This window comes from Pterocles gutturalis, unplaced genomic scaffold, assembly GCF_000699245.1.
Source record: "Pterocles gutturalis isolate BGI_N339 unplaced genomic scaffold, ASM69924v1 scaffold713, whole genome shotgun sequence".
Taxonomy (NCBI): domain Eukaryota; kingdom Metazoa; phylum Chordata; class Aves; order Pterocliformes; family Pteroclidae; genus Pterocles; species Pterocles gutturalis.
Genome location: NW_010125162.1, coordinates 13,427 through 38,067, shown reverse-complemented (window position 1 = coordinate 38,067; position 24,641 = coordinate 13,427). Strand labels below are relative to the sequence as shown.

Sequence of the window (24,641 nt, the reverse complement as noted above, 5' to 3'; positions counted from 1 at the left end):
CTTTCCCTAAACTGTAAATTCTTCAGGCTAGTAGTTTTTTTTCTTGAACTTTTCAAAGTTTTCAGAGAATTTGGGTTCTAGGTGTCATTAAATGGAAATATAGCATGGCCAAACACATACAGAATGGCTTCATGTGACAGATGTTTAAACAGATGGGACCTCATGAGCCTTATGGAGGAGACAATCATAAAATCATGAATGATATGGGGAAGATCTCTAGAGGAGATCAGTACATTATCTCTTCCAACACAAGAACTGAGGTCATAAATGAAACTAACTGGTGATATAGTTGTGATGATCTCAGAGATGTAACTCTTTACACAACATGGAGTTAAGTTGATCTTCTCGATGTTACAGGTTTACATGGCAAAAACCAAACCAATAAAATCCTGGAAGAAAAATCTATTGAGAGCTACTAAATACAAAGACATTATCTGTGTCTTCCTGAGGGAAGTCTGGGAATTGTGCACTTTTCCTGTCCTGCTGTTCTTTCCAAGGCATTCTGTTACCAGACATTGTCAGAGATAAGATATTAAATTAGATGAAACCTTGGTCTGACCTGGCAGAGTCATTCTTAGATTCTTTGTCCTAATGACATGAGAAATCATCCTAGACTTTAGAACAGATGCTCAAGTTTTACAGGATTAAAGTTAGCCCAGATGATACTTGTCTACTGAGCTTCAGATCTAAGACATCCTAAGATGAAGACTTCGCAGACACAAGAAGTTGGATTCAATGACCTAAAGCTTCCTTTGAGTGTCGCCCGTTACTCAGTATACCAAACTCAACAGAGGAGTATTAGGCTGAAATTTATCATCCTGAAATATGTCATCTTTGTTTTGTCATGTAAAGTTAAGCCAATACTCTCTATGAGAAAACAAAAATCATTCCTAACAACTTCATCTTAAATTTGTTGATGAGACACCTCCAATATAACCTGTGTGCTCCATGTACCTATTCAAGCTATCAGTGGGTCAGTCACCTGGTCACACACACTGTTAAGGGAAAAATTGTGGAAGTACCTGATCTGCAGGTAAAAAAAACCTCTTTATTTTTCAATAGTGTTTGTGATGCTTTTACTTTTCCTTACTAATACCAGGTAAATCAACCCCCTCTAAGAGTTAAAAACTTGCAATGTGCTCCAGAAATATATATTAAGCCAGATATTTGTGTCACTGACTAATGAAACTAAAGATTTCCCCATCTTTTAAAATAAAAAGGAAAATCTATCAGTAGCTAAACCAAAAAATTGCATAAGGAATGCACTGTTTGAAGTGTGTTTTGCAATACAGTGTCAAGCCCTAAGGAAGCAGTATGCAAACGTGACAGGGCTAGGTGAAAAAGGTCACAAAAGAGAAGCGAAGGTCTCCTAGAGCACTGACAGCGTACTTACAACCTAAAAGCTGACAAAACATATTCTCTAAATTGTGGTCAAAATTCCTGAGTGGATGAGGCTTAACAATGTCATTGCTGTGTAAGCTGAATCATGACAATTTACCGCATATACAGTTTTTACTTTTTCTTTTATACTATATGTAAGGAAATCAGACTGACATTTTTGCCCTGTTTTGCCCAATATTTTATATTTGTGTCTGCATATGCGTTTGTTTGTCTGTCCCTGACCACCGTTTGCTTTTGTACCTCCTGACCAATCTCAATAATTGCAGCAAAGCAGAAGAGATTTCAATCATAATAAATATCTACACTTTTTGTTTTGAAAACAGTTTGTAAAGAGATTCTGTTACTTTCCCCTCAGAGAAATAATAAGTATATTTATATTAGAGGTCAAAATCCAAGTAAGCTTAATCTTTTGAGACTTGCTTCATTAGCAGCATTGTTCAGAGCTTGACTTCAAATAACCTAAGAAGGAGGTAGAACATCTGTGTCTATGATTAGTAAAGTCTTCTCTCCCTTGACATCCTACCAAGGTTATTCATTTAAAAGCAGGCTAACTGCATGAGTTCTTACTCTTTCTTGTCTCTGATGGCAGAGACACTGAAAGCCCACATCAGGGATTACAAACGGCACTGAGCTGTACTTCTGCAGAGAGCCCAGGACTAGGCTGGTCTAGATGCTCTCACTCCTAAAAGTGGTGCCTTGAAGTTGACTGGCAGTGTGACGGGAGGGATGTTTGCACTGGGTTTTTTTTTTTGCCTAATATATTCAGCTCTTGTGTAGCCCTAACATCACACTTTCTGGTACTGCTTTCAGCAGTGTACTTAGCATCTCTCCTGTGGGGTCTTCTCTTTCAACTGGTCCCATGAGATGATCGTGCATCAGAAGGGTTTTGGTTTTACGCTTTGCACAGTCTCTTTTTGTTGTGGTATCTGCTCCAAGCACAAACAGCCTTTTTGTTCCCAGGGCTCTCAGTCTAGTTTCAGAAGGTTTAAATTGCTTTAACCAGAAACTTTGTGCTAAACTGTTTTAAGTTACTGTAGAAGGACAAAAGGTTTTGCTGCACTGCACTCAGTATGCAGAACACCTCCCTGCCTTCAGCTTCTGCAGCTCTGTATCCTCCCCAGAGGATAATAATTTCTCAACAGTAATAGTAAAAATATCAACTAGAAACCTAAAGAAACACAGAAAATTTCACCAGGTAGGTTCTCACTGGGTGTGCAGTAATCTGTTTGGTCCTCTTCATAAAGCAATGTAAGTGCTCCCTCTAGTAGATCACACCTGCTGTTTCCGAATTTATTGAAGTTTGCAAAATTATGTGGTACTAATTGGATTCATGGCTATGCTAATAAAATAGTTTCATTCATATGCAGGATATCAACAGCAATGCAGCTCATAACACCAGGAAAAGCGACAACATTTAAAATTTCTGTGGCAGATTTGCCTTTGAATATGGATTGGGATGTATATATTGGGCAGATCTAAGTGTCATACTGTAAAAAAATGCTTTTCTTCTTTGGACTTTAAGAGTAGAGGATAAACAAAAAATTGCTTACTGCTGGAATACTACAGATTAGGGCAGGAAAATGCAATGATGACAAAGTGATAAAACAGAGTTATGTATTCTCGGGGAATGCAGAATCATTTTAGAGACTGCTGAGCCACATAACGTGGCCATTACGTTCACCAGTGAAATACAGACAGTTCTGGGTAAACACCAACAGCTGCTTAACAGAGCACCCCTGCGCAGTGCTTTGGGCCAGGCAGTGCCCATCAGCACTGTGTCTAACCCGCACGCAGGGGGAATTTGAAGAAGATAGAAATACAATTATCCACACTGAAATTCAGCCAAAACACTGAGGACAGTATACTCACTCTTGTAGAAAAAAAATTAAAGAGCATCTTTAGTGATCCCAAGCTGCAAAGGGCTAAGTTCCTCAGCTCATTCTGTTGGTGGTACCGCTTACAGCCCTGTGCCCGCATCTATTGCTGGTGCTCGCTACAGGACTACTACTTTGAGCATCCAAAATAGCATGTCCTTCTTCATCTTGCAGTTAGCCAAGTGTGGATGAAACATGACTTGCTTCACCACATCCAGCAGGACTAACACATGGAAAGTTTTTGTCTGAAGGCCAGTGTCATAGTTGTATGCCAATGACATGGAAGACGCCTGTTGAATAACGTAGGCTGCTGCTATCATTTGTTACCAGACATGGAGTAGTGAGCCTTGAGCCAGCATGGCTTCAGCATGCCATTCAAGGCGAGGCTGGATGAGGCTTTGAGCAACCTGGGCTAGTGGGAGGTGTCCCTGCCCATGGCAGGGGGGTTGGAACTCAATGACCTTAAGGTCCTTTCCAACCCAAACCATTCTGTGATTCTATGATTCTAGGTTACTGCAGGCAGCTATGCCACCAGAGAGGAGAAGTCACTTCATGGGAAAGAAATGGAGTGGAAAAAAAAGGTTTGGAAACGGAAAGATAAAACTGAATTATTAAAGCCTTGACTGTCTTGTGGTTGCACAAAGGAGGACGTATAAATAATACAATATTGAGTAAGGTCTTTTTAGTTGGTTTTGTATTTGCAATAGTCTCTTTAAGCTTTTAATTCTGTGCAAAGTTTTTGGCTTTGCAGATGAATATAGCAGATAAATATTGATTTAGAACATTTGGCAAATGGTCTATTGAGTTCTGTACCCTGTTCCTAACTCTTCAGAGGAAAATTATGAGACTGAAAAAGGGCAGTTATGGGAAAAATTCTTCACAAGTTAAATTTCTTTGTGCCCATTTTTGAACTTGTATTTTCAACATGGTCATTAATTTTTATACTTCTTCCTTACTGTTATTTTTTAGTGTTGCGGTGTTATTCAACATAATGAAAATGTTTTAGCTAGCTGTGTAGAAATCCAGCCCTTTCTGAAAAAAGGCTGAATTTTGAGCCACAACCATCTCTTGCAACACTGAGTTCAAGGGCTATATGCACATGAAATATATTCCAGGAGAAAATAAATGCATTTGCTGCCTTTCATTTTTGCTTAAAAAAACAGAGGCACAACTCCCTACAGAGGAACAAGGTACCTAAGGAGAGCAGACAGTGTGCTTGACAGAACATAGGATTGTTCACTGCATGCTTCCTCGGGTAGCAGAGCCCACCTTTCCTGCCCAGCAGAAAAGAAAGGACAATGCAAGAGTGTATTTTCCAACCATACACCAAAGAGCACAGGATACATCCTCAGCCTATCCCATATCTACTCTTTCTTGCAGATCCAACGGAGACCAGAAGCCACCACCAACCTTCCCGTATGGATGGAGCTCATAGGAAAGCCTGAACTACAGTAACATACCCATGAAAAAAAGATCTGGTAGGAAGTTATATCCCAGCTGAAGTATGCACAACCCTACCTATAAAATATCCTAAAAGTATTTGCAAATTATATATAGATACTGTGAAAAATTACACTCCACAGTCAGGCCAGACAGACTCTGAAGGTATAGGCATAAGCTCCAGCAGTGAAAATATTAAGAAATACCTTTATAAATGTATGGCTGTTTAAGGATGGGAACAAGCTGTCAAAGCAGGTTATGGAACTGCTAGCAATGGTGCTATTCAAGGCTGGATTTGACATTGCCCTATTAGGGATGATGTACGTGGAGCTAAATCATTTCTGCCATGATGCAGCTCCTTTCCAGCCCAAATGAGCCAAATGTAAATGTGATGTGCATCGATACATATTAAGTACAAGGAAAGAAACTCCTGCTAAATGAGATCAACACGCAGAGAAGAGCTATCCAATAAAGAACCTTACATAACCCAGCCATAGGAATGAGAATTGCCATGAAAGAGTAGAAAAATGAAAGCAAGAGTTGTTGAGACAAATGCATCCTTCACTAGCTGAACAAAATTTAGGTGTTGATTAGGAGTACTAAACATACATTTTTAAGTGCAAAAGAAAACCATTCCTTCTAGCCTTTGACTTTTTAGCTCAAAACATGCTCTCTTCTCTTATCAAACTGCCTTTTTAAAGGATTGTAGAAATGCTAGCAGCAAAATAGAAGCAGCTGAAATGACAGCAACCAGTCTGTTAGCTGCAGATGGAGAGCTGAGGAAGCTGTTTTAGTAATAACAATAACAATAACAATAAAAGACAACTGTATTTGGAGAAGTCACTTTGGACAAATGGGTTAATTGAGTTCACACTAGAATCAGAAGGAGGCAAAGTTTAGCTGACTGTTCTCAAGCAACAAACCCAGCCAATGTCTCTTGTATTTGCTCTGTCATTATGGAGGAGCTGGTTGTGATGGTCTGTGCTTGGGCAACGGTCCAAGGACGAATGTTTCAACTTGAGCTGAGCTGCAGAACCACTGAGCAGCAGACCTGCAGATCCGGCTCCTGGGGTGGAGCAACCGCCCTAAGGGATGGTGATATTTGAGTTGATAAGAGACCTTCTGCTAAGTTTCTACAGGAAAAGAGCTAGAATTTAAGCTGTAAGGGATTCAAGTCTGTTTATGCATAAATGTTGTGTATGCATACATACATATATCTTAGAGGTTATGTATATTACCTTAGGTGTTAAGGTCTAAAGAAATTGAGATTATGTCACTTCCATAAAGGGAGGAACATGTGGCACACTTGAAATTAGTTGTTACAAACCCTGTTGTTAGGACCGAGGCTGGCTGTGCTCCTTCTTGCATCCCTTTCTGCTGGGCTTGAAAAGGCCCAAAGGACCTGGACAGAGATATTCTCATCTCACCTGTGTTTGAGGGGAGAAGGACAGTCCCAGTCCCCAACCATGACAGCTCCAGGACATAGCTGCAGGCCCAGACTGCATCGTGCAAGATTATGCAGATTATCCCAGAAAGGCTTTAGTCTTCTATTCAAAATCTAGGAAAGACTGTTCTGGGGAGGCTAACCTTTCCTATAGAAATTAAAAAAAAATAACCCTCTGCAACTGGGAATAGACTTGCTAGGGAGTATACCAGGCTTCGGGGAAATCAGTCTTATGAATTATGGAGAATCTCTAAACCCATTCATATGAATTCTTTATGTTATCTGCCCATCCAAACAGGTCATTTTAAACATTTTTATATATTTTCATTTTTTTTTCACCTGCTGTCCTGTGTTTTGTTTTAGTTTTGTTTTTGTTATTCTGATTTCCGACTGTAAAAGTCAAGACTGGACATTTTCTAACTAGGGACAAGATATTTCCAAGTCCTTAATTATCCACTGAGTGGGTGAGGACATGAACCATTGTTACATCTCAAATGACAGATTCACTGTATTTCTAAGGCATGTAGTGGTGGGGGTTTGTGTCAGGAGATCTCTTTGCTCTAAAGGGTCATTTTCTTGCTCCTCATACAGGTAGGAGATGATCATGTAACACGAGATTCATGTGGGATTTGCTTTACTGCTGCATCAGAAGGACAAAAACCAAAGTCAGAGTAACTGTTGAAATTTTTCTAAGTTGCATTTCTAATCAGAAAGTCCATTGCTTGAAGCAAAGGCTAGAAATACTGTGATACTTCATGCACAGGTAAACTAGCAATCACATGCACTTTTGTCTTCTGAGTTTTAAAAAAAAATCCTCATCTGAACAAGGACTTTTTTTTTTTTTCCCGTAGTTTCCCACAACTCTACCATTAATGGTAATACTGTGACATCTCAAATTTACTTAAAGGTGATCACCAGCCATTATCTTAACAACTGCCATCCAAGAGGTTAGATGGCTTCTGTCTGAAATGCTAATAACTGCCTGGAGCCTCGTCTGCTTTTAGCTAGCTTCCTCCTTTCATTTGAATGACTTAGGGGAAGGAATAACTGGGAATTTTATCAGAAAAGTCTGCACTCTAAGTACAATCTCTGCCATCCATCTTGTGCTCTTACATCAGGCATGGCATTAGTGGTGGAAACAGGTAGCCTACTTTTTCCCAAAGCTTTTGTATCTCTTTACTGGACTGCTACTAACAGTATTGTTGTTGGTAGCAGTAATAGCAATATTGCAGTGTGTTGTAGGGCATCTGTTGAGCTTAGTGTTCTCTAAAGACTCAAGGTGAAACAACTGTTTCCATGATCCTGTGGTCTTCATAGTCTGGATTTACAAAGGGCAGGAAATATTTCTTACATACATTCAATGTGAATCCAGCCTTCTAAGAAACATACACTTTATAATAAAAAAAGCATAAGTACACTATAATTGCACTGCATTCACTTTTTTTAACATAAGATTTCCACTAATCTATGTAACAAGGTGCTTCATGGACTGGCCAAAAGTAATTATGGTGTAAAATGCCATAATGAGTATACCTCCATTTAAAAATATAGTCAGCTCCTCAGCCTAGTTAAACCATTATCTCTCAGATGATATCAGTCTGGTTCCTGTGCATTAAAAAGCAGATCATGAGACCAATAATATTGCAATTATGTAGTTAACCTTCTGGTTATATTAATTAGTGATGATTAGTCATGGGAAACCGTAATTGTGTCACGTACATAACACCCGTTTGAAATTGCGTTGTGAATGCAAACACAAAAAGCAGATGTGAACATCTAACCAGGTCCATTTCTGATGTCTAGAACAAGTCTGAAACTCAATGATTTGACCTTCTGTCTCCTATTTGAAAAATATTGAATGTTGATAGCTCTGCTGGTGTCAAACTGGCAGGAGAAACTGCAGTTTGCATTTGTCCCAGAAGAGAAATGCAAGGTTTATCTGTCCCGTATTCTGATTTCACATGTATTTAAAAAAAAAAAAAAAAAAGTGACAAACAAAATGTCCAGGTCCAGTTCAGTTCTTCCTAAACGAGGAAGCCCTGAAACTAAAGAAGCACCTTTTCTCTAACTCACCATATTTAGCCATTTATCTGGGGTATGAACAGCTGAAAATCAGCCCCTCTTGCTCCTGTTTGCAGCAGCTCCTGGCAGCCAGAGCATTGTTGGCACAGGACCTTTCGGAAGGGTTGCTTCTCACTGACTCCAAAAACACAGTGGCAGACACTGTACTGGGGAAACTGGTTTTCCTGAGGCAGCTGTCTGAGAAGACGGTGGTATCAGGAAGAGGGAGTCAGAGCAAGCAGGATTTTCCATCATTGTCCTCATGCCTAACTTAAGAATGAAGTTTTTCACCTCCAAGGGTAAAGCAGAGAAAAGTCAGTCTGCTCTACCACTGTTGCCCCCGTACATTGGAGGTATGCTTTATCCATTCCCTCACAGCAGGACTACAGTAAATAATTAATGTGCAGGTCATTCAGCCCAAATTTAGAAAAATATTAAACATTTCATTTTTATATAGGTTTCTATCACCTACTGAAACCCATGGGAGCTCTGCCCTGCAACAGGAATTGTGGACCTAAACGTTTGTACAAGTCCAGGGTTACTCCAGTCATTCAGATGGCAGCATCCTGCCATCTCTGCAGGAAAAAGGACAAGAGCATATGAACATCACAGAATTTCCATTAAAATTAGTCCTTTGAGTAGTGAATGTCAGAAGAAACTGTACATTTTTGACCAAATAAATATACTTCAAATGGGCAGTTTGCAAATGTCAGGTTGAAGTGTTCCAAAGTTAGGAGCTGCCAGAATTGAGCTTGCCCATGTGTTCTGCGTAGCACTGCACTTGCAGGCACTTTATGGCTGTTATTGCCTGCTTTCCTTTTTTTTTTTTTTTAATCTAAGTAACTTGACTTTGAAAAGCTCACTTGCAAATCTGACATTCGCAATTCTGGGAAACCCCACATTGCACACTTTTTCATCTCCATTCAGTTATTATTTGATGTGTTGTTTGCTTTCTGCTGTGCTAGCAGCAAGGGGCACTGGTACAACATGGGCCAGACCTATGCATTGACCTGTAGAATTAACAGTCTTAAGGTCTTCAGTGAAACTACTCTAAGGTGTCAGATCAGTTCAGGGTAAACCAGGTTCAACAGAAAACCCCTCCTCTGAGAGGAACCCAGGTTTGTGAGGCCCTGGGTATATCACGGGCAGAGCAAGATCTCATTAGGTGGCACTGTCATTGAAGGGACTAAAGGCACACAGTACTTTGCAGGATGTAACCCAGCACAACTTTGGTAAGATGTGCTTCCCCTCTTTCAGTTCACCAAACTGTATAACTGTTGCCTAATGCTTACCAGCAGCAATTCCCAGGCATTACAAGCTGTTCTCTAACGATATTTCCAATTCAGTCTCAGACTCCTGAATGAAATTTCTGCAGAAGGGTTATTTAAACGTTTTCTTTTTCAGCCTGAAGTTCATTCAATATAATGCTATAAAAGCAATCCTTGCAAACATCTCACTTCAAGAGAGGTTTTCTTTTTTTTTTTTTTCTTTTCTTTTGCTCTTGGCAGTGGCTGTGACAAGAATGACAGCGCAAAACACAACAGAAAGCGATAAACATTGCTTTTCCTCAGACAGCAAACAAAATCCCAGATTACCACCATCCTAGATGAGAAATTGAGCTACTCTGCTTTCAGAAACTCTTATCCTGGGGCTGCAAGGTATGTATAAATTGAGTGCAATGCTGCTGCCATTTCAATTGATGCTTCTCACTCATGTGGATGCTGATGCTTTTGAGCTCAGCCCGAAGCTGAGCTTCACCTACAGACACTGTTTGGGGCTCCTCAGGTGTGACAAATTTGGGACCTGTCAAGCAAAGAGTACAGACCACCCATATCTCCAGCTGTCTACAAAGTGATACCAGCAGAGGAATAAGCAATTGAAAAAAGGTGCTTTTCATTCCTTCAGTGGGTTTGTTTTTTTTTTTTTTTTCCTTTACTTCAATTTGCTGCACAAGCAAGGCAGTACCATTTGGCCCCATTCTTTGACGGGCACCTCCTGACACCCAACAAAAAGGTTGCTGTTAGCTGATAACAGGCAAGAGCCTCCCCTTCCCCAGTATCTTCCTTTTCTCCATTCTGCCACATAGACCTCTTTTTCCTAAGTCCAAATCCATCCCTGTGACAACTGGGCACGTTCTCTGCTCCTCCTGCTGGCATCCTTCCCTTTCCCCTCTCAGCACTTTCTCTCCATCAAATCCTCCTACACTGTAGAGCTGTGGACAGCATCTGCAGAGCTGGCACAGGGCAGACCGTGCCAGGGGCCATCGTCACGATTTAACAGTGCAGATGATTGAATTAGAGGCTTTGGCATGGCTTTGTTTATCTGTATTAATGAAGCTGAACCAATCGTGGAATTCCTTGGGGGTCTTTTGCCTCACTACTCTTTTTCCCTTTTGGGATCTTGACCATCCACTCCATCCCGCTCCTTCCCATCTCAGCCAGCTGCTCCAAAGGTGCTGGGCGCAGGATTGATGGGGTTACAGCTCAGCCCCCTTGGTTAGTGACACAGAGGCATTACCAGGGGACAGACAAAGTAGGAGGCAAGGGGCTGGGGGGTGAATACACCTACAGGGCTTTTCTTGAGGGGAAAAGCAAGAAAATGTAGATTTTGGGGGAGGGTGAGGTTTTGAAGAAAAAAATAAGACCCTTCTCCAAACCTTGACTCTAGCTTGTGGTTTTGCATATTTAATTATCTCTCATCATAGCATAGGACTAGAATGGAATTTAAAAAATTAACTGTAAAGACCCAGAGTTCTGTCCATAGGTAAGATATTCTGCTATCAAAAATTCAGCATGAAGGTTGTTGGATCTGGGCTGCCACTGGTGAGATTTTGCATAGAGTCATTGCCTGGGTTCAGACTCGTGATATGGCAAAACTCTGAGAAACTTGGATGTGATCGCACCGAACAACACTGCCTCAGCAAGCTGCTTTGGGCACGTTTCCCTCCTCCTTTCCAACAGACCTTCCCAGCAAACTCCTTAACCACACAGATGCGCTAAAAGTGCTTGGAAAAGAAATGAGAACTGAAGGAATGAAAACAATTATTCTGCTAAAAGAGCTGGAGTCTATGTTTGTTCTTCATCTGCACCTTCTCCTGCCCGGATACAACACAAAGGAAATCTCTGCAGCTGATCTGGAACTTCAGAAACCGAGGGATTATGCACTACAGACACCGACATCCCCTTTGCTTACAGCAAACACCACAACAGTAATCTCCTCTCTGAGATAAAGTCCATCAATCTTATTCTGACACCAACCTGTTCCCCTCTGCCCCTCAGACAAAGCTGGCAGAGCAACCCTCCTCAGGAAGGATGCTAAAATCTTTCCTTCCTCACCACCCTCCTGTTTTAACTTACTCTTTCGTCTGACATCCCATCAAAGTCAGGTCAACACATATCCATTTTCTGTGCTGAGCTGACTACTTTTCAATAACAATTTCTCCTTCGTTTTGTAACAGGGATCAATAAAACTGCCCCTCTCTCATGTTGGCTGAGGTTCCAGCAACGTCATATGCTCTTTATTGTTGCTATGGCTTTGTTTTGTTTCCCTTTTTTTTCCTTTTTTTTTTTTTAAATTTTTTTTTTAGGTTTTTTGGCGAGGCACAGATCAATTTAACAAGATGAAAACAACTTAGACTTTCACTCAAGGTAAAATCTGCACTTTATAACCGAGGATGTAATTTACAATCCTGTCATTAAGCTCTGTTAATCCTATTATTATGAAGATAAATAATTACCCATAGCGAAGAAAGGGATTCCCAACAGAGTAGAATTATATTTTCCATCAGTAATGAAAAATATCCCTGCCGCAGTGACACTGGAAATACAGATAGTGAGTACTCCCAAGAGTCCCAGGAAAGGTTTGCTCCGCAGGCAGTCCTTCATGGAGCTCGAGAGGGTAGCAGTCAGGAGGATTAGCATCAGGCTCACCAAAATCTTGCCCCTTGCCAACAGACTGGTCTGGTGGAAGTCCTTCCAGAGGCTAAAGGATGCTAGGGAGTAGAGCTGCAGATCTTGGTGATCCAGCTGCATCTTGTGCATCAGTTTACAGAATTCACTCTCCCACTTCTCCCCAATGAGGTCCTGGGTGACAGAGCCATACGTTTGGAGGTAGTAAGTGATTTGGATGGCTCTGGCTGATTTGACTCTCTGGTCCTTGCTGTTTGGTACTTCCATGACCCCTCCGAGCTGGTGGCCAATAAAACTGCTCCTTCCATCCTGGGAGGGAAAGTAAAAAAGATGAGCATGTGGTTATCCTGCAGAAGATGTGACACAGTGATACCGTTTGACTCTGCCTTCCTTTCACAAGCATGCCACGAGCTCGACTCAAAGGCCACTGCAGTCAACAGTGGTCACGCCATTCACTTCAGAGGGCTTTGGGATGCATCCCTGTCCCCTGACACAACTCTATTCCTTACTCATTACAGACTCCTTTGCAATGCTGTGTTGCAGTTCAGGGACTGCCCCAATACTCATTGCTGTCCCAGATGTTCAGGGACTGAAACGTAGCATGCAAGCTCCTCATCCCGCGGGAGAGGATGGCTTTCCCACATCTTAACTGTGACAAACAACAAATCCCTGATTACTGGAGTATGACATGTTTGAGATGACAATCAGTTTCTGGAAGATTTGTGATTTCCTGGCACTTTGGAAATGCTTTAAAAAAGTTGGAAATGTACAGAAAACGAGGCCTGGTTCTTCAGCATACAGGCATAAATGTAGATGGATCCACAAAGTTTAATAGCTACTCTGGCTCTAGAAAAATATAATTAAATCCAGACTTTTTGAATTGTTTATTTGAAGTTTCATGGATTTATATCAGTGGCACAGAGGAAAGAATCTACCTTACGTCTTGATTTAGCCAGGATTTGGGGTTTTTTTATATTTCAAGAATACAAACCTTACTCTGGTCTCACTTATTTCTGTATATGTTAGGACATTAAAAAATCCATGACAATCAGTAAAAGACACATCAGGTGCACTCAGGATCAGCTTCTCTATTTACAAGACTTTTGGTTTTGTTTTTTTTTTTCGGTAAGGTTATCTATTCCTATTTAGATTTTTTTTTTTCTTTTTTTTTTTTTTTTTTTTTTTTTTGTAGGGTTGTCTGGTCCTATTTAGATATTTTTTTTCTTTTTTCGTAAAACAGGTTTGGTAAGGTCCTGTAAGGAAGGTCCTTGCTTTAAGCCACCGGTTACTCTAGTTTTCTAGAATAACTGTGATGTGCCCCTTTCAAGACGGGGGAAGCTTGTGTGGATTTAGAAAACCAAACCCAGCTGCTAACTGATGAAAGCAACTCAGCAGATTGGATAAAAATGTCCTAGCACAAGTAATCTCTTCGATCAAAAACTCTAAACCCAGGGATTAAATGTCTTTTGCACACCAATTAACAAGATTTTGTGCTTTTTTGTGTAAATGGGATTAAATTTTTCAGATTTCTTTCCTCTTATATTTAATAAAAACAAAATTTTCAAGCCAGTTAATATAAAAAACATCTTGCAAGCAGCAAGTTCACGAGACAACACTCTGCCCAGATGCGCTGCAGGAATGAGCTGACTGACAGCCTGAATTTGGGAGATGCTCTGCCCTAAACACACACATGGAAGCAGTCACCTGCAAAAAGCCAGAAGCATTTGGAGGAGACACTTTTAACATCTATTACACCCAACATTAACCATTTCTAGAAACACCTGTGCTACACACAGGTCATTATCTGAAATTGCCAGACCTGCTTGCCATAACAATTCCCATCCAAAGGAAAAAAATCAATGAAGCAAGGTAGCAGGTTTTATCAAACATAGATGTCTTCTGGGATGGCTGCTCATAGAGCAAATAAATATCAGAAATGGAGAGGCAGTGCTGAAAATGTTTTATATACTCACCTTCCCTTGTCTCTGGTATGTAAAGGAGGCAATCCTCCCCCTGAGAAATTTCTGCTTATGCCTGCTTTCATGGCAGGAGCTCACACAGTTTTCAGCATTTGCCTGCCACAGCCCAGGGAACGTGACAAAGTGCTTTTCAGAAGTTCATTTTTTCCCTATTCCCAGTTGTTATTTCCCATTGTAATGTCTTCTGGCAAGGTGTCCTGGCATGAGCTGACATGAAAGGTGATTTGCAGTCTGATGCTAGCTTCTCAAATTACCTGAAGCCTCATTGCAAATGTCATAAGGAGAGACAGCTAGCACAGAGGGGCAGCTGGTGCTGTTTGGGCTCCAAAAAATCCTTATCTTTGGCTTTTCATGTTAGAAGCCTCTTTTGATTCACTATTTCTATTTTTTCCTAAGGGGGGGGGGTCACACCTAACTCTCACACACTCAGAAAAGGTCCATTTCCAAGCTGGTAATTAAGGTTTGAGCAACGCATAGAATAGAATAGAATCACAGAACAGTTTGAGTTGGAAGGGACCATGGAGGTCATCTAGTCCAACCCCCTGCAGTGAGCAGGGACATCTTCCACTAGATCAGGTTGCCCAGAGCCCCATCCAACCTGACCTTGGATGTTTTCAGGGACGGGGCATCTACCACCACCCTGGACAATCTGTTCCAGTGTTTCCCCAACCTAAGTGCAAAACGTTTCTTCCTTCCTTCAGATGCAACTTTGCAGTTAAAAATTCCCTTTGGTACCGCTTTGAAATTTTAGGGGGAAATGTCATATTTCTTCAGTATATATGCAGTGTTGACATTCAAAGGTTTTCACCCACTGCAGGATACTTTAGCAGCACAGCTCCAAACTCAGATAACAGACTGTAATTCAGATTTCATTGATTCACTATGCAGCACGCACGGCAAGGTTACGGGAAACTTTGCGATGACCATCTGCCTTCCTCTGCAGAAGGTGCACTGAACGATGGCAACATTTCAAAAGAGGCAGCCGAGCGGGCACAAATAAATCATGTTCTGCCGTATCTCCTGTGAAACAGAAGATAACGGCTATTTGTTACACTGATGTACAATGGGGCACCCAGCTCGTATGTCAGCAAAACAGAGAGCGAGCTTTCAGATGGAATCGAGGAAATCACAGGCACTGAATTGTTTTGAGGTCATTTTGTCCATCCCTTTCCTTCCAAAGGCAGATTGCTTCCTATTTACGTAAGGGTTTTGTCTTTATTGGTTTTATACCAGGCAAATATGATCCCTCCACCACAGCATTTGGGATAACGGGGCCCTTTTCTAACACATCTCACACACTGGTTTTGCCAATGGTCCAAGTGACTTCAAGGTCCTGTTGGGCTAGGCAGGGCTGTCACGTCAATCGTTACAATTCCTCAGCAAGAAAGAGAGAGGAAAGATGGGAAAAATATTGCCTTTCATCCCATTTTACAGACTGAAGTGTGGGAAAATGAAGACCCAGCACTGCCAACGTGACTTTCAACATTCCCTAGAGGCCTCCAAGCCAGGGATCTCACTACCTCCTGGTGTCTCATGGGCACTTCGGGGGAGTCATTCACTATTCTAAGTTCTCTGTTGTCCTCTAGGACCACCTTGGTGAAAGAAGGAGAAATGAATGGCTAAAGTCCTGGGCCAGGCCTAAGGTTTGGGACAAAATGAGGCCACAGTGGCCTGCATAAATTCACCTTGAAGACCAGGCAGGTTTTGAAAAAGATCCCTCATTCTGCCTACTTCCTCAATGAAAAAAAGCTGCATCTCTTTCCTGGTGTATGTATGCATGATGCTATTTTCAATTTAACAACAATAGTTTCATGTTTCAGATTCCAGATCCCTTATATATTTTACCTATGTATGTTGCTACTCTCTGATCCTATACACAGGAGAGCAAACTAAAAAAAATGAGTAATAATAATACTTCTTGGTTTTACACCATTTTACACCCATGTACCTCCAGCAGATCTACAACACAAGATGGTAACTGTCTTTAGCAAGGTCACTAGCATGGCTGGAGATTGAATTTCAGATTCACAGTCTGCATCTATATGTTTTTCTCTTTCTTTCTTTCTTTCTTTCTAATGTCTAATGAAAACTTCACAGTCTCTTTTTCTCCCAGAGGACAAAGGTGGCCATTGTCCATTCTGACGGCAGCTAATTCTCTTCAGATCTGAGCATGTTTAAAAATGGCATGAAATATAGATCACTTGCTGGGGCATGTGATATTTGATCTTAAGCAGGGGCCAAGTAAAAAGCTTTGTTTTGATGAAGACCACTAAATTGGGTTTTGTGCACTCCCTTTTCTCCTTCTAGATGCCCCGAAACCATTTGGTAGATTCCTGAAATGGAGGAAGAGGAGAACTAAGGACTCTCAAAGGAGTGAGAGATGACAGACATCCACAGAACCATTCTCCTTTCCCCCCAGGATGATGGATTTTGCTACCTGCATTTATGCAGACTTGGTCTTGCATGTGGTTGAAAATCCAAACTCCTCGTCCGTTCAGGAGTAAAAATCTCTAATGGTGAATGGGTGGATGCAGAGTAAACCACTACCACATTTCAGACTAGAAATTTTTCTGTAAAGGATGCTTGCAACATTAATAACCTGAAAAGATGTGTAAATGGCAGGGGGATATTTGCCTTACTCCAGAGCTGAGTACAAGACCTCTCGGGTTAAACAATACCAACTGCTACTACTGAGATAAATATCTTTTGCTGGTGCTAATGTCAGCATAGAGCCTCTGTGCATGCAGCCCAGAGGGATACTAGCGGTACTCCCTTACTTACTAAATTTCCTGGGACCGTTTTTGTTTCCACAATAGTTTCAGTGCAGCCGCTGGAGCCCTGACTCCCATCCCCAGCGTTGTCTGTTCCTGTGTGATCACTGCCTGCGGCTGCACCAGCGCTGGCCAGGACACCTTCTCCTCCGCACTTCAAACGTCTCCAGCCTCCATTGACTTCCCCTTCATGGGGAAAACAGAGGATTTAAGGTATTTTTGAGATGGTGTGGCTGCTGTTACGTGAAGAGTAGGACTGGTGAGATATTTAGAAGTCATTTGAGATCCCTGGCAAGGAGAGGAGCCCTTATACCCTACCGCCAGATCATAGAATCACAGAATGGTTTGGGTTGGAAGAGACATTAAAGATCATCCAGTTCCCCCCCCCCTGCCATGGGCAGGGACACCTCCCACTAGCCCAGGTTGCTCAAAGCCTCATCCAGCCTGGCCTTGAACCCCTCCAGGGATGGGGCATCCACAGCTTCTCTGGGCAACCTGGGCCACTGCCTCACCACCTTCACAGGAAAAAATTCCTTCCTAACATCTAATCTAAATCTCCCCTCTTTCAGCTTAAAACTGTTACCCCTCCTCCTGTCACTCCACCCCTTGTTGAAGAGTCCCCCCGCTTTCAGCACTGGAAGCTGCTCCAAGGTCTCCCTGGAGCCTTCTCTTCTCCAGGCTGAACAACCCCAACTCTCTCAGCCTGTCCTCATATAGGGGAGGTGCTCCAGCCCTCTGACCACCTTTGTGGCCTTCTCTGGACTCACTCCAACAGGTCTTTCCTATGCTGAGGACTCCAGAGCTGGATACAGTACTCCGCTCTCTTACAAGTACATTCACAAGACCTTTGCCAGCAAATTTATCTCTATTTTTAGTTTTCTTTGTTACCTCTTATCAACTGGAGTGATGGATAATTATCAGGCTACATTATAGAAATGTTAGGATAAAACATGCAATTTTGGTTAAACTCTATTTTATCTTAAAAGCTTAAAAATATTCAACAGAGGGCAACTAGGAATGTCTATTGAAATATATTGCATGGTTAAAATCCTAATGCAATCAACGTAGTTGTTTCTTCCCTTCATAAGGATATTTCTACTCTACCAAACATAGGTCATAGAAAGTATTACACTAAAATCCACAGAGGTTAGGGTGAAGTCAGTTGCTTTAGCTCACCTGCAGTTTTCAAGGTGAAAAAAATTAAAATCCCCTTTCATTTAAAGTTTAACATATTGGGTTACACCTTCCTCCCTTCAGCCTCACTGTAAAACTTTAGAGGGAGTTTTTTTCTCACCAGCCAAACTAGTTTCTCTGTCCCTGTCCCTAGTGTAATTATCCATCCACCTTATTCCAGTTGATCCCTATTACACAGCCACCAACTACCAACAATTCCTGAAGCATCCGTTTCAAACAATCGCACGTAATGCTGATTTATGTCAGCACAGCAGTTTTCCTGCCCTCAGAGCTGCATAAGTGCTCTTGGACACCCACCAGACTGCTTGCTGTGCTTGTCCCTGTGCAGCTGTTCTGTACAGCTCAGTGATGGAGAGAAAGCCCAGGGCAAGTGAGCCCCGACGGCAACACATTTGAGGTAAAACTGCAACTCAACCGGCTGGGAACAGGGACACAGCAATGGCCATGTCGTCTGGTAACTCGTCAAAAATAAAATGTATGAAAGTGGCCATGAGAAACTATCCAGGAAATAACCCTCTCGGTCTCTGCTGCAATAAAGTGCAATTCAGTTATTTCCAGCTATCCAGGAGTGGTGAGGTTCAGCTCACCAGCTAGCCAAGCAATTTTGTTTTACAGCCACAGGGAAGAGGCAGGCACACCCAAAGGATGATCTGCCTCAAAACCAGACTTACCCTCTGACGTTACCTGTCTCTCTCTGTTTACAGCAGAGGCACATGTTTACAGCAGAGGAACAAGAGTACTTAGACTTGATCCTATCTTTTACCAAGCTGAAAAGTTCGAGAGATTAACCCATCCTCAGTGGCAGATGCAAATACAAAGCTATCTGACCTGTCTTGCCACCCCTGGCTCACATTGGCCCCTTCACAGGCACATCTTGCAGGTTAACGAACATAGAGACCTTGAGCCCCCTCCCAGGGAAATAAAGGATGCCTAGTGGGATTTTTAAGTGAAGGAAATGTGTATCCAGAACAACTCAAAGGCAATCAGAACCAGCTGGCACCTCTTTCTGATGCATCTGGGCTTGTGCTCCTTTCCCTTAGTCCTTTGAGTTTCTAGCTTTTGATCGGGTAACTTGAAAAAAGACAGGTACAGAAGAAAAGTATTTGAAGTGACTTCTGCACTCTAGGTTTAATAACAGAGAATAAGAGAAGTGTTCCTTACACAGATCCATTCCCTCCAAGTAAATCAAATTACAGAGGAATTCGTAAGGGTGCAATAGCAAAGTGTGATTGCTATTAGAGAGCCCTTCTCTGTGCGGGAGCTTCTGGTGCTGGATGCACTGTATTTCTGAGTGGTCCTCCCCACTTGTTCCTTCAGTACCACCCTGTCAGGCTTTCAACTGGGCATCTCTGTCAAGAGAGGGGAAGGCCAGAAGAAAAGCAGAAAAAGCTGTCCCTCCACCTTCTGCTTCCCCTACGCATCCCTCAGGAATGAAAATACAAGACAAACCCTCTCCCTTCCAGAACCACTCACTCCACACCAAACCTTTCTTCCTAGACTGTATTTGACCTTCATGTTCTTTTCAAGTCTCCTGTATCCTTTGTCCTGCCTTCAAGCTTTTCATCCCTCAACTGACTCCTTCACTCCCAAGGTCAGGCTCCCATTCAGGTCCCACCCCAGTTCTTCTGGGCAAAGAGGGGTGGATTTATTGCCCAGTTCACTCCTAGCACAGCTTTGTCCCTGGTTGTCCTAAACTGCACCTGTGCACCCAAGGACACAGTGGTGTCCTTGAAGATACCGAGCAGTAACCCTGTTGGCTGTGGTTGCACACCTCTCCTGCACAGAGAATGGTACTGCTGGAAGATCACAGAATCACAAAATCATAGAATGGTTTGGGTTGTAAGGGACCTTATCCAGTTCCAACCCCTGTGCCATGGGCAGGGACACCTTCCACTAGACCAGATCCCTAGTTCGAGCTCCTCATTGTGGTGATGAACCCGAGCGCTGAGCAGCCCTCGATGTACCTGGTTCTTGCCCCAAGCAATGGTGACAGTAAAACATCTCCTGACAGCCTTGTGCACTTGCACCTGGACCTGTGCCTAAGGGGGATGCTTGTGCAACGGACTAGAATGTTGTGTCATCCGAGGTGGGACAAAATTGAAAAGTACCTGACAAAAGTACATTTTCTCAGGCCTTATAAATAGCGACCAAAAAGGAGACCCTTTGAGCTCTCCTGGATTGCAGCGGGATGTAGCTAGCTGGGGCATCTCTCAAGCCCATCTGTTGGTCAAAGCCACAACAGGCCTGGGTGAAGTTCTACTTCTCAAGGCTCAGGTATTGCCCATTGAAGAATGCCGATGCATTGGGAGTACTTGCTCTAAACCTGAAATGGGGAACTTTTAACTGGAGGCTAGTCTCCTCTATCTGCCTCTTTTCTAGATGGAGAAGAGAGAACCTTTTGATAATACACTATCTCCCCTGCTTCTATATTTTACTGGATCCATATATTTTTGCCCTGAATATTTGCTTGTCTGTCTGTTTCTGCGTTTTGCATGCATTGTATATACATATACACATATATTTAGGATATCTTGTAAGTTAATGTGAATCTTGTATTCTCGAATCCGTGATTAAGTCGCAATTCTAATCAAAGTATATTTTTACTGAATCACTTTGTTAATCTTTAAATGAATCAACCATTAAAAGCTGCTAAAAACCTTTGATTTACCTCACATCATCAGTAAAGTTTAAATTGTTCCTAAATCTTAACCATGTGAGAGAGTTCATCCGCAGCAGGCACCTTTGGGATTCTGATAGTCATTGTGGATTTTTGCAGCTCATTAACAAACAAAAAAGTGAAATGAGCTGCTGGAAAGGGGGGGAAAAAAAGGAAATGTCCAATTTCTAACAAAATTCCTTCTCCCAAATGCAGGAATTGGCAACAAAAAAGAAACTGGCAGCAAAGAGTAAGGAAGATTAATGAATTAATGTTATCTTGTGCCCCAGTGACATCCAAGAGAGTTCTGCTGTCTCAGGAGGGTCATTCCTTTCTCCAAATGGGAATAAACAGGACAATATTCCACCAGAATGCTTTCTGTCTTTTGTGAAGGTCTAATCTTAATTTCTTGAAGTCCATGGAGTTATAGGGTAAGCAAGAACCTAATTTATACAGTAAAAAAAAAAAAAAAAAGACAGCAAAAAAACCTAAAAATCAAGATATCAATACAACCTGCTTTCTTGTCTTCTTTCCATATCAGCTCAGCAAAAGCAAAAAGGCACAAAACTGTTTGCAAAACCTCACCACACACTCATTTGCTCAAGCTGAAGGGTTCTGGGAGGATGAGAATGGGGTCCAACAATTGTCCCTAAGAGGAGATCTTAAAAAGGGGTCACACGTTTTCACTGACAGGTGTGTATACCCTCTCAGTTTGTGTGCATCCCACAGTGTACCTCTTCTAATTGTTTTCCTGACACCGCCTGAAGTCCGATACACACAACAAATAGGAGGAAAACCTGCCAGGAAACAAAAGGAATTGGATTTGCCAGGTTTTATTACTCCATCTAAAGAAAATGTTAAAAAAATAAAGAGAAGAGAATAAAAAGTGAAGAGTAAAGAAGATCCACGGGAATCATTTAAGCTTCTACAATCTGAAGTTTCAATAATGACACAGAAAAGGGTGCTTTTTTCTTTTTTAAATTATGTTTTATGCTGGCAAACATCTCTTTAATTTTCTCTTGTCTCTGCTTGTCCTGGTTTCTCTGGGGACCAGCAGCCAAGGTACTGAAACACTGTGATAATGTTTTATCAAAGGCAAGAAGAAAAGAAATAACTGAGAATCAGACAGACCCAAGCATCGTGTGGCATGTTTTTGGGGCCGGTGTGGTTTTGAGGTTAATTTCCAGCAGCAGTGCTGCTGTGCTCTTACTCCAAGTCCTGTTCAGGAGCTTCCACTATCGTGGTGCTTGTTATGATACAACAAGGCACTGTGTAAAGCAGATACAGTTAAGGTCACTTTACACTTCCAGGTGAAAATTCTTCTTTATTAGGAGATAATTAATCAGTTTCCTCACTTTTTCTGTCTTTTTTTTTTTTCTTTTTTTTTTTTTTTTTAAATCTCAAACTTGGCATTGTGAAGCATCCCCCCATCCCCTCCAACACACACTGGTTTTTAATGAGTTTGGCTAACTTTTACCGGGAGAGAGCCAAAAATTATGCCGTTTCAGATGCTTTTCCTTTTTTTTTCCATAACATTGGACCAGAATTTGGAAAGAGGGAGTGGGAATGAGGCATTTAAATAGGCCTGTATTTATGCATTAAAATCTAACAGAAGCTGGGGTTCTGGATCTGCATATGACATAACTGACTCCCACCCAAGGTACTTCTGAATTCAGTACGTTCAGGAAGATTTTTCACCCCCACATATGAACATCAGCAGGTAGTATTTATATTTGTAAAACCTCTCTCAAGATCACCTTGCAACGTACACCCTTCATGAGAAAATCTTTTGTTCTTAGTAGCCTACAGAGATGAAAGTGGTGTCATGTGTGATTCTCTGAGGTTTTTATTTTAGTTCTTATTCCAATTTGAAAAAAAGTAAGGGTCATGGCACCATCTCTAATTTAGGTTTCTCATTGCCTCCCACCGTTGGAGGTAAGTTTGCTGACACTATCAGGGCCAGCTTTATTTTTTCAGCCATTCTCTGTGGGAGAGGAGGATGTTTTCAGATGGCACAAAGCACATTTCCAATGATAAACAAGTGTTCAACAACAGAGTGTGACAACCTGAAAATTCTGCATCAGCCCAAAACCTTGATCTAGAGATTGCAGGAGTTGCAACAACAGCTGCTTATCAAGCTCCACATGCTGGGAGCAATTCATCTGAATGCTGCCTTCGTGCTGTGGAGGTTGGGAGGACCCACATGAGGTCCAGCAGATGCTGAGCTCTCAGTTCAGACCACAATCATTGGCCACCAGTGAGGTCCTGGCATGGCCCAGGACCCCTCTGTGCAAACTCACAGCTGGAGAAGCTGCCCATGCTCCAAAGATTTTCCCATCTGATGCTGGAGTTTCCTTAATCGCCATATTTCATGGTATGGACTGGTGATACTGCCAAAGGAAGGGTCCCTTTCTTCCCTTCCTGAGCCTGCACCTCCTCCTTGCCAAGCCTGGGAGCAGCATGTGGTGAACTGGACTGGAGAACTAATCCAGGTTAGTGCAAACTCAATGGGAAGGAAAAAAGAAAGAAAGCAAAATATTTAATCCACTCCTTGCTGCCAGATGGCTGAGGATTTCTTCAATTCCTGTGCTCAAACCCCATAGTCTGGCGGTGGTGTCAGCTACGCGACACCTGACTAGCTCCATCCTCGGCGTGGCTGTATTTCCCGGGTGAGTGTTCATCCTTCCGTGCAAGCACACAGTCGCTATTCACTTCAAGCAAAGTTTCTGATTTGGATGTGCCTCTGCAGCCAGAACAGGACTCAAAATATGAAAAGTCAGAATTTAGACTCTGAGTCAGGCTGCCTGACCAAACCTGCCAGGTGCCAGGTTCAGAACACCAGGACTAGCAGGCTGCCTGCTGCAGCAGAAGAGAAAAATGGGGTGCCTCTGGAGGGCAATTTTGATCTTAAATGGGCTGAATTTTATTCTTAGGGTTTTTAGTCCTCCTAAGGACTATAGTGTTCTTAACCCTAAATTGAATGCCTTCATTAAATGCTTAAATTTAGGTTATATGTTAGATTTATATGTTAATGTAGTGCTATTGTTTAGAATGTGTTCAAGATACCAAGTAAGATGGTATATATCTATATATATATACAGTTGTTTAGATACTGTGTATAAGCACTCCTAAAGAAACAATGTATATTCATTGTAAATAATAATATAACAACAACAATAACCACCTTTTCATCTTATCTGAGATGTTTCTGTGAAAGGCGTCAAAACCTCTTCCCCCCCAAACAGGCATTTTACTGCTACTTTAATATAATACATATTTAAAGGATTTTTAAAGTCGCCTGGAGTGCAAAGTGATTTTTCAATTTATATTAGTACAATATACTTGGAAAGGTTTTGGTTCTGGCAGAACAGGAAGGACTGGACTTTTAATCTTAAAACAAAAGTGCTGCAGATGTTGGGACCTTGTGTTATCTAGACACCTTTGGATTTCAGACAAATAAATATTTAGGGAAAAATTCTGATACAGTAAGCCAAAAAGTAATCAGATAGTAAAACACTTCCAGATGATAGAACCTCAGCATTTGTCTTCCGAGTACTCTGCAAAATGCTCAGTCTCCCTGCTGCAATAAACTGCCAATATCTGGCAATCTGTTTCACAGGAGGATGGCATTTTCTTCTGGTTCCTTCAGTGGAAGCTCATACTTTATTCAGATTAATGTATTTTAGTTCTTTTGCAACCATCTAATAATAATTTCCAAAAAGAGTCTTTTTCCCTGTCAGAGATTTGGTGTGAGGCAAAGCTGCAATGGGCTTGAGAAGAAACCTTGATTTTTCCCCATGAAATGATCCTGGGAACTTTTTTCTCATGTTAGTGCAGATGCAGATTATTCCCCTAGGTCATTCAGAAACGCTTCACTTGGCAGGTCTTTTAAGATCTCAAAATTTAGCATATT

At 41.8% G+C, this 24,641-nt stretch overlaps 1 protein-coding gene across 2 annotated transcripts in view; it reads right to left on the bottom strand.

The window, feature by feature from the left end:
* The window catches only part of PTCHD4 (patched domain containing 4), an 83,950-nt gene that overhangs the window by 45,911 nt on the left and 13,398 nt on the right, over window positions 1-24,641 (bottom strand). For both annotated transcript variants that reach the window (XM_010078436.1, XM_010078435.1), the window contains exon 2: window positions 11,957-12,437. In XM_010078436.1, coding sequence (XP_010076738.1) covers window positions 11,957-12,437 — 481 coding nt within the window. The remainder of the gene's footprint in view (window positions 1-11,956; window positions 12,438-24,641) is intronic.